This window comes from Hippopotamus amphibius, chromosome 8 (assembly GCF_030028045.1).
Source record: "Hippopotamus amphibius kiboko isolate mHipAmp2 chromosome 8, mHipAmp2.hap2, whole genome shotgun sequence".
Taxonomy (NCBI): domain Eukaryota; kingdom Metazoa; phylum Chordata; class Mammalia; order Artiodactyla; family Hippopotamidae; genus Hippopotamus; species Hippopotamus amphibius.
The window spans coordinates 100,038,078-100,054,469 of record NC_080193.1 but is presented as its reverse complement, the minus strand read 5'-3'; the positions used below and the strand labels follow the sequence as shown (position 1 = coordinate 100,054,469).

At 38.9% G+C, this 16,392-nt stretch overlaps 1 protein-coding gene across 3 annotated transcripts in view; it reads left to right on the top strand.

Moving 5' to 3' along the window:
* PARD3B (par-3 family cell polarity regulator beta) overlaps window positions 1-16,392 on the top strand; it is a 977,181-nt gene that overhangs the window by 555,359 nt on the left and 405,430 nt on the right. For all 3 annotated transcript variants that reach the window (XR_009055026.1, XM_057744363.1, XM_057744365.1), the window contains exon 11: window positions 4,324-4,509. Coding sequence is in view for 2 of the 3 variants with exons in the window: in XM_057744363.1 (XP_057600346.1) it covers window positions 4,324-4,509 (186 nt within the window). In the remaining variant the exon portion in view is untranslated. The remainder of the gene's footprint in view (window positions 1-4,323; window positions 4,510-16,392) is intronic.

The following is a 16,392-nucleotide window of genomic DNA, read 5'->3' as shown; positions in this document are numbered from 1 at the left end:
GCTGAAAAGTGGTGTCCTGGAGCCAAGAGAAGAAAGTGTTTCAGGAAGTAGGGCTTAATAAATTGGGTCTTATGCTACTGTAGACCAAGTAAGACGAAAGCTGAGAATTAACCATCGAATTTACCAACATGAAGGTCATTGGTGACTCTAAGAGGAGTTAGTATACACACATGTACGCATATATTTATAGAACATATGTACATATGCATTGTATGTAGTGCTAAAAAATATATGTACTATAAATACAACTATAGGGTATATAAACATTGTATCTAGTAGAAGTGATATTAGATATGTCTTTTTACGTGTGTGTGTGTGTGTGTGTGTGTGTGTATAAATGTGTACATGTGTGTCATTATGGAGCTGTGTTTACTGTCTTTCTACTTGGCAGTGCAATAATATAGCAAATGGTTCTTATATCTTCATAAATTCCTTTTAAAAACACTTATTGTTTTATAAGTGAAAAGTGTTGGAAAACAAAAAAAAATTATAAAGAAGAAAACAACAGTCCATATTGCAGTGGCGGTAGATAACCAAGTTTTTTCTATGCAGATAGATGGGAGTAGGGGTGGAAGGCAGGCAGGTAATAGGTAGATGAGTAGATGTCTGAATGTGCATATAGAGTATGTGTTACATACTGAAATGTACTGTGTACATAGCTTTTATGCCTAATATTATGTCATATTCTCACATGATTAAGTCTCTGTGTCAATACTGTTTTATATAATTCTGTGATTCTTAATAAATAAAAAGTATAAAAACAGCATATATATAAGCATAACTAACCTAACAAACACTACTTGGTAGGCTGCATTTTTCTCCTGGGTTTTTATATAAGTAAAAAGCAGTATTGTGTGTGTGTGTGTGTATGTACACACATACCAATAACTCAATATTTATCACTTTTCATACTCTGTTCACCCCACAAAGTTTGCATTTCTGCCTCTGGAAAAAGCTGCCGTATAACCAGAGACATAGCTAAGACATAGCAGACTTCCTTAGGAGTTCGTTCGGACCATCTCAGTGGTCCATCATGAGCCTTTCAGCCTAAGACCCAGCCAATTGCAGAGACTTTTACTGCCACTCCTTCCCACTACTTAGGAACATGTCACCAGGCAGCACTGTAGTCCCAAATGCCTCTCTAGACCTTGTTTGCCTTGAACTTGACTGCATTTGACAAGTGTTGACTCAGGGCAGTGGTGATTTTGACCACTGGGGACATTTGGCAATGTCTAAAGGCAGTTTTGGTTGTCACAACTGCGAAAGGAGATACTGCTAGCATCGAGTGGGTAGTAGCCAGGGATTCTGCTAAATATCCTACAATGCATAGGAGAGCCCTCATAAGGAATTATCAGGCCCCAAATGTCAGCTGTGCTGAGGTTAAGAAAGCCTGAGTTGATCCTGTGTGTCCAGCCCTGGGCAGGTTCAGGGGCATTAGGCTTAGACACATGCAGTAGGGGCCTCTGAGCATCCATCCTGGGCCTGGCTCTAGGGACCTCAAGGACTTGGTATCTAGAGACATGCCCTACAGTGGCAAAGAAAAAGAAATAAGGAAAAGACAAAAAATAAATTAATGAAATTCACACGATTTCCCTTACCACGTCAGCCTCTGGATTTTTTGGGTGGATATCTGTGGGTGGAAAAAGCAAGGATACTCCTGCCACAGTGAGGAAAGAGCTCTTGTCCGAAAGACAGGAAGCCAGGGAACGTCCAAGGTCTAGATGTGCCACAACCCTTGGGCTCATGTTCTCACTAAGGTCCCACATTCAGGTCCCTTGCAAGGATTTTATACCTCTCTCCCTCCACGACAAAATGTTGCATGGCAAGATTTGAATTTAGTTTTCAGAGTTGCTAGTCGAACCAAAGTTATCAGAGGCATTCAGCATATTGATTTTTTTTGTACATTGGATAAAGGGACATTTATTTCTAACAGAGGAAATGGCTGTGCCAACTACAAGAATGGCTTCCCTCACCATTGATAAGTTTGCTATTATTAGAGACCACTAATTACGACTTGAGCTTGGTACAGTATAAGATATAAAGCATAAGTATAGTTGGGTGGAGAGTGTGAGATTGAATGTCATTGTAGGAATCTGTCTTAGAATTTCTTGTGGCTAGGTCAAGTCACAGTGGCCCACAGAAGTTGAGAAATAGTACAGCAGTTAAGAGTCTGTCACAGGAACCACACTGCCTGGGCTCCACAAATCTCCAACATTGATAAGTCTTATGGACTATAAACATGGTGCTTATCTATTGCATACCTTAGTTTCCTTATCTGTAAAATGGGTATCATAGTAAACCTCACAGGGTTGTTGTGGAGAGTAAGTGTATCACTATGTGTAAAGCACTTAGCACAGAATCAGTCAAACATTTTTAGCCGCTAGTTTGTTTTTGTTATATTTTCGGCTCTCAGATATCAGGGGATTAAAAAGGATAAATTAAGTTTCAAATGAAGAGATAACTATAAGACCACCTAATTTCTGTTTTTACCACTTATGTAATAAATGAAAGGAGTTAGTACAAATAGTGGTGCTCAGTCTTACTGGGAATTAAACACAATTACCAAAAGAAAAGTGATTATAGATTAAAGTGGTTTGAAGGTATTACTCAGGCAAAACTCGTCCTTATGTCACTTTGTCACTGGTGGATGAAAAGCCAGAGAAACTTTCTGGTTTTTTCTCTAAAATGGTGTTCACAAACTTCTAGTGAGAAACCGTTCTTTAATTTACACTTTAATTCAGTGGAACTTGATTAGACTGAAATTAACCAAATCCCAGAGAGACCTGGAAACATAAATGATCTTGAAATGTTATGAATTCTAAACTAGGTATTTTGGAAGACCGATGAAGGCTAATAATTTACATTTACTATTTAACTTCGGTATTCCAATGGAAAAAAAGACAGCTACTTTGTATCAAAATAATGGGATTTGTTTCTTAGGTAATAATATAATGAGTTAGTTAAAAGAGCTAACCTGTAATAGGTTTATTAAATTAAGCAATAAAGTTTCATTTCTTTGAAACTACCCATTGTCAAAATCTTTACAGCTAACTTCATTCACAGTGAAATTAAATGAAGGAACTATTTCTCTAAAGCTAAACATGGGCTTTCTCTACTTCGGGAGGAGTCGAAGATGCCATGTCAGTGAATCTGGCTATGATCAGACCTCTTAATCCTGTTTTAATTGTGGGTTCTTTGCTACTTTTGATTTTATAGTTGTTATTTTGTGACTGACATTCAGACATCCACGATAATTTTTAAATACATAATTTTACATAAGCATCCCTCAAAGTGACCTTAAGATGAGAGTCTCTAGACATAATTATAGAGCGGAAGGAGCTACCGACCTAGAATGAGTTGATGGTTTCCAGAGCTATCTCATTTTCAAATTTTTCAGTTAAGCACTGGGGCAGAGTGTCACATGTCTGCAAGCTTGGGAGGGATACAGAAGGGGCACCCATCCCCTTTATCATGTGGACAACACTTTTCTATCCCCACTTCCACATATTTGAAGACACTAGCGACCAAATGTGATTAACCACGTGCTTCTTCCTGGAGACTTGAATCCTAATTATGCCTTTTGCCACCTTACTCTGCAATTGTTTTTTAGAACAGCTAGGCTTATGGTGAGGCATCATTTGTCAAAGATGACATGAGTATTTGTTGTGCATTATCATTTTTGTTTAGATTCAAAAACCAATCGCCAATGAGTTATACTATCCAAAGAAGCAAGCTTGAGGCATGAGTTTTGACAAAGTGAAATTTAATTCAGTGATATCTGTTAAAAATCACATCTCTAATTTTAAAATTAACATTTAATTTTTCAATGTTCTGTATCCTATTGACAGTCTTTATTAATAGCATTGCTTCCATGGTAAATGATACGTTTTAAATTATATAAGCCAAATATTCCCCAAAATTTTAGCATGGTTCTACACTGAGCTCTTGTTTCTTCATCTATAAAATGAAGGTGTTGAGGGTCTTTTCTGGTACCTAAGATTCCCTAAGTAATGTCCAGTGTCTTTAATTATTGAGAATATTCTGCTGAATTTTCAAATACTTTTGGAAAGTTTCAATGGTATGACAGCCTAGCCAAAGAATCCTCTCTGTTGACCATCACCAAATATTATTGCCAAGAACTGCCCCCATCCACTCCATCAATGCAGAGAGAGATGACCAGGCTTTACCCACCCGGAGCAGAATTACAGCTATTAGAGGTCCAATCATCCCGTCTTACCAGTCGCATCTGTGTTTGGCCATCTGAGTGTATAAATATTAACCTACTTTCTCCTCCTTTACTCTTTTCATGTGCACTTCCAACAGAAAGGAGAACCTGACTGCTATGCACTCTCCCTGGAAACAACTGAGCAACTAACCTTCGAGATCCCCCTGAATGATTCTGGTTCCGCTGGTCTTGGGGTGAGCTTGAAGGGGAACAAATCTCGAGAAACTGGAACAGACCTGGGGATTTTTATCAAATCCATCATCCACGGAGGTGCTGCTTTTAAGGTAGGTAGGAGTGATGTTTGCACATCAGTGTGAAGATACTTAGAGATGTAGCTGTTGTGCTTGGGGACTGGATGGAGAAAGTGTCTGAAAGCTTGAGACCACTGAGGCTTTCCTGCCAGATGCAGGAAATGTATGTGTGAACAGATCTGGGTGACAGATTGTTTTCATACTCTAAGGGGTCATGTCCTAGCGATAGTTCTAGAAACTCATCATGATTAATATTCTCTTTTATATTCTTGTTACTACTGTTAGGATTCTTCTGAGTGTATAATTTAACAAAGTTGAACCTAAAAATACACAATCAGAAAAGCAAAACTAAAAACAAGCCAACATCAAAGCAACAAATAAGAAACTATACTTCTTATGCTTACAAGAATGAAAGCTCAGCGGAGTCTGAGAGACCGTAGTATAAATTAAAGGTCATTTATCACATTTTATACACTGGAAGATCCATGATGCTGGGAATGCATATTTGCCTTTGAACTTAGAGAAGCTTATAAGTTTCCAGATAAAAAGAGAAGAACATGATTCTGCCCTTTCATACTGGGGTGGGCAACGTGATCATAGCTGTTACCATAATATAATGGTTAACTAGATTTGCCTGGGGTCAAATGCAGCTCTACCACCATGTGCTCCAACTAGCATGCCATTAATAATAATACCTAATATATCGGGTTCTAAGGATTGAATAAAGTAATATCCACAATTGATTAAAGCAGTGAAGTGATTACAGAAAGGGGAGAAAACATGTTTGTGCTTATCGCCGGCTGCCCTCACCATCATCATCATCTCATGCCATGCAATGAGACTTCCACCTTCGCTGCTCTCACCCTGGGTGAATGTAGGCAAGTTACTTCTCCTCAACGTGCCTCAGTTTCTTTACGTGTAAAATGAGCAAAGTTAGTAATGCCAGCCTCCTGGTGCACTTCTGAGAACAAAAAGAGACAATAAATATAAAATGCCTAGCACTGTACCTATAATAAACTTTGAATAAATGTTAGCCACCTTAAAATCATCTTGATATTAAACAAGTTTGCCCTCTCCCACTCGAAAGCCAAGAAGGCATAGTTAGAGTTTATAGGTCCCCCAGTCCTAGGATCCTGGCTTTATTGAAGCATTTGTCTCCTCACACTTCATCATTCCACTTTTGCTTCAGAACCTAGACACTGAGCTAATGTCTTTTTCTTTGAGGAAGAAGAAATGCATTGGAGATACACAACTCTTTAATGCAATGCACTCCTTGGATCAGTTAGCTTCTGTTGCATAATCAGTAATGAAAACATTTCAGTAACATACATCTGTAAGCCTTTATTTCCCTCACGGCTCTGCAGGGCAACTAGAAGGTCTCTGATTCAGGCTGGTATGTCTCTATCACACCATAGATCTAAAGGTCTGAGTGTGCTCCACATACTTTAAGTACACCTTGGACCACCAGGCTAGTTGATATCAGAGGGCCATGAAGCCTCTTTAGTTCTGGATTCCAAACTGGCATGCTTTCACCCCTCATACATACCAGTGGCCAAAGCAAGTCTTATGACTGAATCCAAGGTCAATCCAAGGGGTAGGGAAACACAGTCCACCCACACTGAGTCTATGACAAAGGTGTGGGTACAGAGAAGGGTGAAGAATTGGGGCCAATCATCCAATCTATCAAACTCTCCAATCAGGCTCAGAAATGCAGAACCAGGAGCAGAAGGGAAATTATAGTAATAATAACAACATCATCAATTAACATTCATGCTGTTTTGTGCTTAATACATGCTGGACTGTATAGTAAGTATTTTAGGTGGATTCTCTAATTTTACTCTTCACATTCACAGCACATTATTATCATTCCATCTTATCAAGGGGAAATTGCAGATTTCAATGATTAGTGCCTCTCCTATGGTCACAAAGCCAGGAACTGCTTAAACGAAGATTTGAACCTGGGCAGTCTGACTTCAGAGCCTGTGCTATGCTGTCCTGTGATGAAGGCTCTTTCATCTCATCTGTTCATATTTCCAGAGATCAGGGGCTATTGTCCTGGTGTTGTCTTATACCATGCTTATCATCCTTAGCCAAGCCATCTAAACATGGGTGTTTAAAGATGGGTCTTGGTCATGTTTGCGGATACCAGCTTGACATTATTCTTCTTATTCCTCATGACAGCTCTATTTACAGAATTTATTCCAAGTAAAATTGAAACTGAAATGAATTTTTGGAAATTAAAAGCAAACATCTTAGCTTTTTTATGGGCAATAACTTAAGCTCAAGCAGATATTGGAGAGCAGGTTTAATATGTATATGCATGTTTGTGTAAGTGAGCATCTCCTTACCTAAGCAGTTTCTAACAGTCCTGTTTCTTGCAGAAGGGTTTCACTTTCCATTTATGTAAATTTCTTTCCTGACACTGGTCTGCTGAGTCAGACAATCACACCATTAAAAACTACCGGACAGCATATTTATAGCTGATCTTAAATAGTAAGAGGCATCAATCATGAATTTAGCCTTATTGTGAATGTTTAGTATCCATTTGTCTTGTTTCCTTTCTGCAGTGTAGAGGGTAGGGGCCTAAGCTTTGCTCATAAAGAATCTGATTAACCAGGAGAAAGAAAAGTATTTTTCTGTTTTCCTTCTGCTGTTCCAATAATCCACTGTTACTCCTCAGAAAATCGCCACCTGTTCTGTGATTCAGGATTAGGTTTTACAAAAATTGTTTTGAGACTTTGTTCCTGTCCCTGTTCAGAAGATACAAATGTAACAGACTGCACTGTCCCTGGGGCAGAGGGGAGATAAGCATGGGGAACATCCACTTTAGCTTCCAGCCCAAGGTTTTTACCTGAAATCAACAAAATAATCTTTCCGCCAGAGCACACTCTTTTTCTCCTGGCCCTTCCTACCACTAATTGGTTCTCAAGGTGTGTTTCCCTTTAGGGAAGGTGGATTTTTGAAAACTAAACTACTTTGAAAAGTATGACCGAATTCTTCCTGTGGCTTCTGTGTGCTGTATTCTCCTGCGGACTTCCATTGGTGTAAACAAAGATAGGCTACTTCTTGCCAGATGTAAAACCCCTGGATGTCTGGGCCTATAATTAAGGGGCTCCTTTTTGTTTCCTCCCTTACCTCTCTGCCCGCTGCTTTCTATTGTTCCATCTCTTATTTGAGTCATTTCTAATAGGGATGTGAATCTCTATTTGAAAATAAGAGCATCCAGCTACCCTAGAATTCCCTCTTGGAAGTGAATCCCTCACCCATTCTAAAGGCAAAGTAATAATATTTTTACTCTATTCAGAATTATTCAAATACTTAATCTCATCTTAATATTTAAATTCTAGTCCGCATGTCAAGAAGTGAAGCCCAGACCCTCTTCCCTGCTATTGTCAGGCCACAACAGTGGCCATTTCAGGCTGCTGTAGCCTGTGGAGTCCTTTGTAGACCCTCTGAAGCATCCCTTTGAGCTGTGCTTTTCAGTGTACAGCCAAAGTGACCACTGAACACAACAGCCAGATGTGGGTTAGAGTATTGATGCCGATTTGCTTAAACAATAACATGCCTTAAATGTTCATAGTTCCATTTTAGTTTCTGTCAATCTTCCTGGGCATTTGCCCCTGAATTGTAGTGTAATTGCTTTCAAAACCAGATTATACTAGTTACAACTATATATGTTAACTTCTCATGAACTGAGAACTATGAGTGGAATGAAATTAGGATTTCACGAGGATGCTTTTCTAAAATTTCATTTTTGTGATTGGAATTTAAAGTGAATATGTTGTTATTACTGGTAAATGAAAGGAAATATTGTCTTCGTGCAGTTAGAAAAAATAGTAACTTGAGAAAAATACACTCCTTTCCCCAAATCTACATAAAAATGAGCTTTTCCTTTTTCCAAGGAAGCACACATAAAGTCTAGAAGATCGGTTTGAAGACCTCACATAATTTCATCCTCATTTGTTAAACATTTTGAATTCTGAGATCAGAGGCTTTCTCTTCCTTTGCTTTTGATGTACTCTATTAGCTGAATATTTTTTAGAGAAAATGCATTTTTATGTCTATTGACTATACTAACTTAAACTGCTCCTTTTCTTCTTTTTCTACCTAAAAATGAATTACTTTTAGAAAATATATAACTAGAATGGTGATATTTTTAAAAATTAAGGTAGAATACTAACACCCTTGATAGTAAGAATAAAAATTCCATGGAGTCTGTTGTACTAATTCTGAATGACGGTTTCTTAATGTGACTATACTCACTTTGGAAGTGTAATGTGTTATATTGAAACCTTGAAACAATAATGTAAAAAATTAAAATTTAAAGGCAGTTTTTGCTAAGGGAAAAAATTTCATCTATCAGGAAGATTATTTAAGGGCTCTTAAATAGAGAGAATGAATTTAGGAATACCTGTTATTCTCTACAAAATTAATTAGCTAGGTTTGTGCTTAATAAATACTACTTGATGATGATGAAATTAAATGAAAGAAAAATGCCTGACATAGCTAATTGCAAATGCATGCACTCAGAATATGAAATAGACATAATTTAAGTAATTTGATTCTTGTGTGCTTAGGAAATTTGGAATACAACCTCTGAGAGATGCAAAATTACATGATCTATACCACTTAGTAACAGGTAAAAAAAAAAAAAATAGTACAAGCAGTCCCCCTATTTTAAAATGACTAAAGTATGAATTTTTGGAGAGAATATGCACAGTCCTAGGATTTCCGGGACTATGGTGCTTGATCCTGAATTTCTGTGTCTCTTCCTAATACAGAACATTTAACAGCCTCGAAGCTACTTAACAAGAGTTCAGTAGGAATTCCTAGCAGGAGTAATTTCCACCTCCATTTCTGCTGGTATCTATAAATTATGTGGTGGATCTATAATTAATGAATTCAAAGGAAGATGAAAGGGACAGCATTTTAAGGAACACGAATGTTAAATGATTTCTTCAACTCTCCATTTTTCTTAAAATGGATAGTGTTTTCTACTGGTGGAGAACTATAAAGTTCACTACCTGTAGTCATGTCTTCCAGGTTTTTACCTCTTACAAAAGGACCGTACAGTCTGCGTACATAAATAGCTTCATTGCAAATCCTCAACTGTTAGAAGCCAGACTCTAACATTTCATCCTAACCACAAAAATGTGGTATTCTATGAACAACTAGAAGCAGGAACTCTGCCTGGAAAAATTCACTATCACTATATACCCACTAATAATTTTGCCGTAAAAAAATAAAATCACTAACTTAAACATGAAAAAGAGAATTATCAACTACGTTATGCCAAATATTTTAAACCAAATTCCTTTTTAGAAAAAAAGCCAAAAATGTTACTCTATGTTAATTAATATACTCAGGCTTATCATTTATGGGCTTTCTGCAATAATAACTATTTTAAAGAGAGATAATATAACGCTATTTTTAAAATCTCATAATATCAGCGTCAATCATTGCTTTTCTTGCTAATTTTTAGCACTTTCATATTTTTATCTTATGTATGGAAATGCAAGTAAGAAATAGATTTATGTCATGCTGGATAAAATTTTAGAATTCTACATCATTTTGATATCTGTTTTGACTCAAAGAATGCTTCAGGGGGCTTGAAAAAAATGAGTTGGTAGACATAATCAAAAACTAAATTATTATCTACAAAAGTTGATATAACATGATCATGATACCTTGAAAATAGTACCTCTTACCTGAAAAGCAATATTCACCTGCATTGTGGGTATTTATAGGAGATATTGAGTTCATAATGTGGTCAGAGGCATTTGGTCTAGGCATTCTGCTCTGGGTCCATTTTTCCAGAGGCCAGACTTTTAGCAATCTTAGCACAAACAAGAGAACAGTTTTTTGGAGTTTTTTTTTGTTTTTTTAAGTGAATAAATAAGATCCTTTTCATTAAGTTGAAAAGGCCCCTGAGATTCTAATCTAGTTTGGCATTCATGCAGAATCTTCTTGATTCATGTAACATATACACCTTAATAAGCTTTTTATTATCAAGTTTTCTAGGCCAAAGTAAACTAAAAACAGAAGATCAGGAAGGAGATAGGACGGGTCAGAGAGGAAACTGAAAGGACAGGAAACAGAAAAAGTGTAAAAGAAGCACAGAATGCCTATTGCTGCAAAGTAGGCCAAGGAAAATTTGTGATTATTCTAAGTCAGTACTTCTGAAACTTCTTGCTGAGGAAATTATAAAATTCACTAATGAGGACAGTGAAAGCTGTAAATTGCAATATGTTTATTTATGTCCCATATCTTTCCAGAAGGTCTTTTAAAAGGAAAGAATAATAATACACTATATCAGAATGGTTTGGATTTTGTAAATTCTGATGCTCTAAAAAAATACTCTTCAGTTATCTTTAATTAAAAGTCTCATATATCACAGATGCTGAGTAAATGGTACATTGCTGGAACTTCACTGGTTTGCTGCATAAAATGGAGTGAGGCTCTTAAGATAATGAATTAGATACATTTAAAGTTTTACAATAGCTGAACAAGGGGATATTGAGCCAGTACACAGAAGGTAATCAGGCTTCCCTTTTAGAATTATAAAATTTCTCTAAGCATGAGCCAGCATATCCAAGCCAGCCAGGGATCCGGAATCTCTCATAGTTACAGTTTGTAGATTACAGAATTTGTCCATTGCAGGTGAAACTTACACGAGGTCCAAAGCACCTGAATGAAAGATGTTTCAAGTGATTCAATTTAGCAAGCACTTCTTGAACATCTACAGCTACAGCAAGTCACACAATACATAATATACTGGAGACCAGAAACTTAAAAAGACTCATTCCATAATACAGGAAGCTGGTAGCATAATAAACACTTAAACAACTCTAATGTGATAAGAACTATGGTAGACAAGTAGGAAAATATCATGGGTGTTGAGATGGAGCAATTAATTCTGCCTGTGAAGAAAACTGAATGGAAGGCAGTTGCTGAGCCTTGTTTTGAAGGATAGATATTCAACAGGTGAGCAGGAGTGCAAAGGGCATTTTGGAGAGAAGGAAGAGTGTGGGCCACGTCACCACGGTGTGTACATCAAAGTACAACTTATTGTGTCTGGAAAATAGAGCTCTTATTTGGGAAGAGTGGTGCCATTCATATTAGTTGAAATTGTATTAGGACAGATGAAGTAAATCATTGACTAATGTAGCCAGATGCCCTTCAAGAAAAGAACTTACATGCTTCTAGTCTTACCAACTTTCTTTTTTCCTTTTCTTTGTTTTAAAAACTATACTTTAAAATCTTGATTTATTCTTTTCCTTTCATTGCTATTGTTTGAAATGAAGCTAAATAATTTCAATCTGGAATGCAAGGCACTTTCTAGGTTGGATTTTTTCCCCCAGAAATACAGTAAGCAGATGTTGTCATGCAGTGATTTTAGGACCTTGAGAACTATTTGTTTAGGAAAGTCCTTTCCCTCGGTCAGGTGCCATCTTGCCTGGAGTCCCATCCCACTCCTGGAAAATGCTGCTCTGTAGTCTGAAATCAGTGTTTGGGATTTGGGCCCTGGGTGTTGATGTCCTTAAAGGCTTCACCAAAGGCCCCACCAGAAACAGGCAGAGGCAAGAGCCAACATCTGGTCACGATTAATCCTCTCAACACCCCGGCCTAATATGGACTGGCCTTGGGCCCCAGCCAGCTACCCCTGGTTTAGCCAGCCCACTCCCTCATGCTTGATTCATGTTTTGGGAGGCTCATTCTTTGCCCTGGCTTTCTCCTCTTCCCTCTGTGTTCATTAGAACTTTAGAGGTAAAAATTGGCCGAAAGAGGTAGATTAAGACTTGCCCTGTCACCAGTGATTATGGCAGAGGCACAGCAGGGGCTGAACTAGGTCACTGGAGCCCCGGCAATCATGGATGTGCTTCAGTGGGCACACGAAACATCCTAGAAAGTACAGGACTGCTCCCCATGACAAAGCATTATCTGGTCCAAGTGTGCAGCTGTGGAGAAACCGTCATGTAAATATTTATTTTTAAGAGGTGAGAATCTGTAGCTTTTATTAGATTCCCAGAGGAGTCTAAGAAGAACCCATAAAGGTCCAGAATCACTAGCAAAGTGGTTGAAAACGCGGACTTCAGAGTGACCCAGACGTACTTCAGATTTGCTTTTAGACATGTGACTTGTAACAATGCACTTAACTTGCCTGATCCTTGGTTGCTTCTTTTATAAAAGGGGAGCAGTAGTCCCCAGTGTATAGGATTGTTTTAAGGATTAAATTGTCTGTGCATGTAAAGGGTTTAGCACAATAACTGCACAAAGGAGGAACTCATTAAATAATTATATTCATTAATCATTGGAGTGCCTTTAATCATCTCTAGAACTCTGATTTTAGAAGCATAGCCTAATGGGTACATATCTGACTCAGACAGGTAGACCTGGCTGTGACAGTATTCTTTGACAGTCACTTCATTTCTCTGAGCCTCCTTTTTTACATCTCTTAGTGGAGAGTAATGCTTATATCACAGGGTTGTTTTGAGAAATGAGAACACACGTAAAACATTTGCACACGGACTGGCCTGTATTAGGTGTTCAGTAAAAGGGGATATAACCCAAACATCTTGTCTCCTAGTCCACTCTTCCTCCTGCATTAGAACCAGGTTAGGGCTGATGAGACTTGAAGCCATCCCAGGACATGAAGAAGAACTAAATCTCATAGCAGTTTTTGTTCATCCTAATGTGCTCGGAGGAAGTTATTTTCTATCTTTATTCTGTTCTCCTTCCTTTTTTTCTCATTTTTCTTCCTCTTTGGGAACCTCCTTTACTCCCACTTAGCTTGAGGGTGGATAGAGTTGGTTATGGGGGTTGCCGAAGGTAAGGGGTGTAGTTGTGGTCTTTTTGGTTAGGGATCTGATGACCATAAAAGAAGAAGGAAACTGTCTTTGTTCGGGCTGCTAAAAGCGAATTCCATAAACTGGGTAGCTTTTAATAGCAGGAATTTATCCCTCACAGTTCTTGAGCCTGAAGTCCAAGATCAGGGCGCTGCAGTGTCTGGTGAGAGGTGGTTGATAGACAGCTGTCTTCTTGCTGTAACTCCATATGGCAGAGGGGGCAAGAGATCTCTCTCAGGCCTCTTTTATAAGAACACTAATTACCTTCCAAAGCCTGTACTGCCTAATACTATCATGTTGGGGGTTAGGATTTCAACACATGAATTTGACAAAAACACAAACATTCAGGGGCTTCCCTGGTGGCGCAGTGGTTAAAAATCCTCCTGCCAATGCAGGGGACATGGGTTCATGCCCTGGGCGGGAAGATCCCACATGGCGTTGAGCAGCTAAGCCCGCAAGCCACAACTACTGAACCCACGTGCCGCAACTACTGAAGCTTGTGCACCTAGAGCCAGTGCTGTGCAATGGCAGAAGCCACCGTAATGAGAAGCCCACACACACTGCAATGAAGAGTAGACTTTGCTCGCCGCAGCTACAGAAAAGCCTGCGAGGAGCAACAAAGATTGAATGTAGCCAGTAAATTAAAAAATAAAATAAGTAAATAAATTTATTTAAAAAATAAACCCACAAACATTCAATCCATAACAGAAGGGGCATGTTTTTTTTTCATTCAACAAATGAAGAATGATCCAGATTACAGTGAAATAAATATCATAGAATTCCTGGATAACATCCTGGATAGTTGAATTCACTCATGTAAAATCAATTGAGAAGAGTTACCATTCTCATGCCCAAGTATTTACTAAAACATAATATTAATAGAAAAAAATAAAACCATATAAAACTACTTTTCTTGGTAAAAATTATTCCAAAGCAGAATAGACATGCACAATCTTGAGGAATCGTTGATGAATTTTGGGTAATGAGCTCTTCACTGAATCGACTTCATTTTAGATCAAGGCTAGATGTGGATACACGTCTGTATGTATAGCTAGATGGTAAACAGTCCCCGCCCCACCCCCTTCGCCCCGCCCCTTCCAGCTGGCTTCCTTGCTCTGCCATCCCCCAGCCCAGTGTCTGTCTCCACATCTTTTATCGTCTGACTCTGGCTTTCACGTAAGGTTCTCTTCCAGGAGACATCTGGTGGCATAGTGTCCTCTCTGGATTTGAAAGTCTTTTTTCTTGAAGTATGATCCCTTTAGGGACTAGTCATTGTCATCTACATAGAACACAGAACAGGTAGTGAATAGGGAGTGCTGAGAAGTCAGGACTTGGGCTATTCTCATCCAGCTCTGACCTTAACTAGCTGAGCAAGTTCTAATCTATGTGGAAATGCCTTCTCTTAAGAAGAGGAGTTCAATAAATGGTTTCTCATCCTCTTTGGGCGTCACATTATTTATCTAAACGGAAGAGGTTGGACAAGATAATCTCTAAGGACCCTTCCAGCTCTAAATTCTGTGATTATATTCTAAATGTTAGGACAACGTGGTGCTTACTGGCATCACCATTCATGAAATGACCCATCATTTATCTAATAAAGGAAAAGCAAAAACCAATAGCAACAGACCAACCAAGCCTAAAAAGGAGAGTAAGTGGATTTTTATCACACCCACAGCTCTCCAGTGATGCTTGTGATGAATGTGAATGTCTTCAAAAAAAAAAAAAACAAACCACACAGCTACCCTGGGGTGACCTGACCTGCCTTTTTGTTTTGGATTTGGATACCACAGACATGAAACATGCTCTACTTCAATGTGATTCTGCATGCTTGAGACTCGGAATGTAGCTGAAAATAAAAGTTTGTGCTTAATACTTGTTAAGAGATTATTTTACAAAAAATGTTTTCCTTCCATCTCCTTATCTCTTATTTACCTCTTCACTCAGACCTTGCCCTGTACTTCACAGAGATGGTTCATGGGAGGTTACCAGGTAGATCTCACTGAGATTTCATTCCCTCAGTTCTAGAAGTACCCGTTAAGTTTCCATCTTTATCTTTCTTCTTCCTGTCATAGAGGATGAGGTGTCCTGCCAAGACTCCGCGTCTACCGATCCAGCGCTCGACCTCATTTCCTGTTAACAGGGCTAGGGTCCTGATCCAACCCTTCTGCTTCCTCCTCGGCTTTAAAAACCACACATCTGTTTCCAGTCCTTCTAAAAAAAATTTTTTTAGTGACCCTCCCAACTGCCTGCGAAAAATTCAGCCTCCTTCCATTAAATGCCATCATAGAACAGAATAATTCCTGGAGCGAAGTGTCTCACTTCACTTGACACAGCCATTAAGGGTCGTTTTTGTTTTACCCCATTTCATGTAGCCTTAATCTTATCCTTAATGTGCCTCACTCAACAGGAGATAACAAAAATGAAGCGATTTCTTTCTTGTTTGGCTTTTCCTGTAAATCTCATTTCCAGATTTGCTCCAAATTAGGGGAAAGGTTAAGTGGAGTGGGAAAACAAGAGGAAGGCAGAGGACCTTAGGCTGTGTTGAGGCACTGCACTCAGACGCTTTACAGCTTGGTTTTTACCCCTTTCTCCATCGATCCATCCCATTGCCTTGTCTTCTCAGCTTTTCTCATCTGGAGGGCGCCGTGGCCTTCAGGATCTATGGGCCAACACCCTCTGCAGCAGGAGGCGTGCGCTGTGCATCTCCGCGAGGGCATCGGTGCTCGGGTGCAGCTCTCACCACTCTCCCCCTTTTCTCTGCCATCAGCAGAGGAACTTCCTCTGACCAGCTGCTGCTGCTTTAGTCAGTTCATCAATTTGTCCACAGGATTTCTCTCCCAAAGTTGTGCGGTTGCTCCTATTGTTCATTGTATGTCTGGTTTTCTCATGTCTTTGGGAAGTTCTTTTTCTTTTTCCTTTTACATTTCATTCTGGTAATTTGAACACGGGTCCCAGATACCTCTAATGGCATCAACTTTAATACGTCCCTTTGCCTGTTTTCATGGTTCACAGCTGTAGTCTGGGGACAAATCACAAAGGCAGTCCACGTAGAGAAACTGAAGAGAGCCAA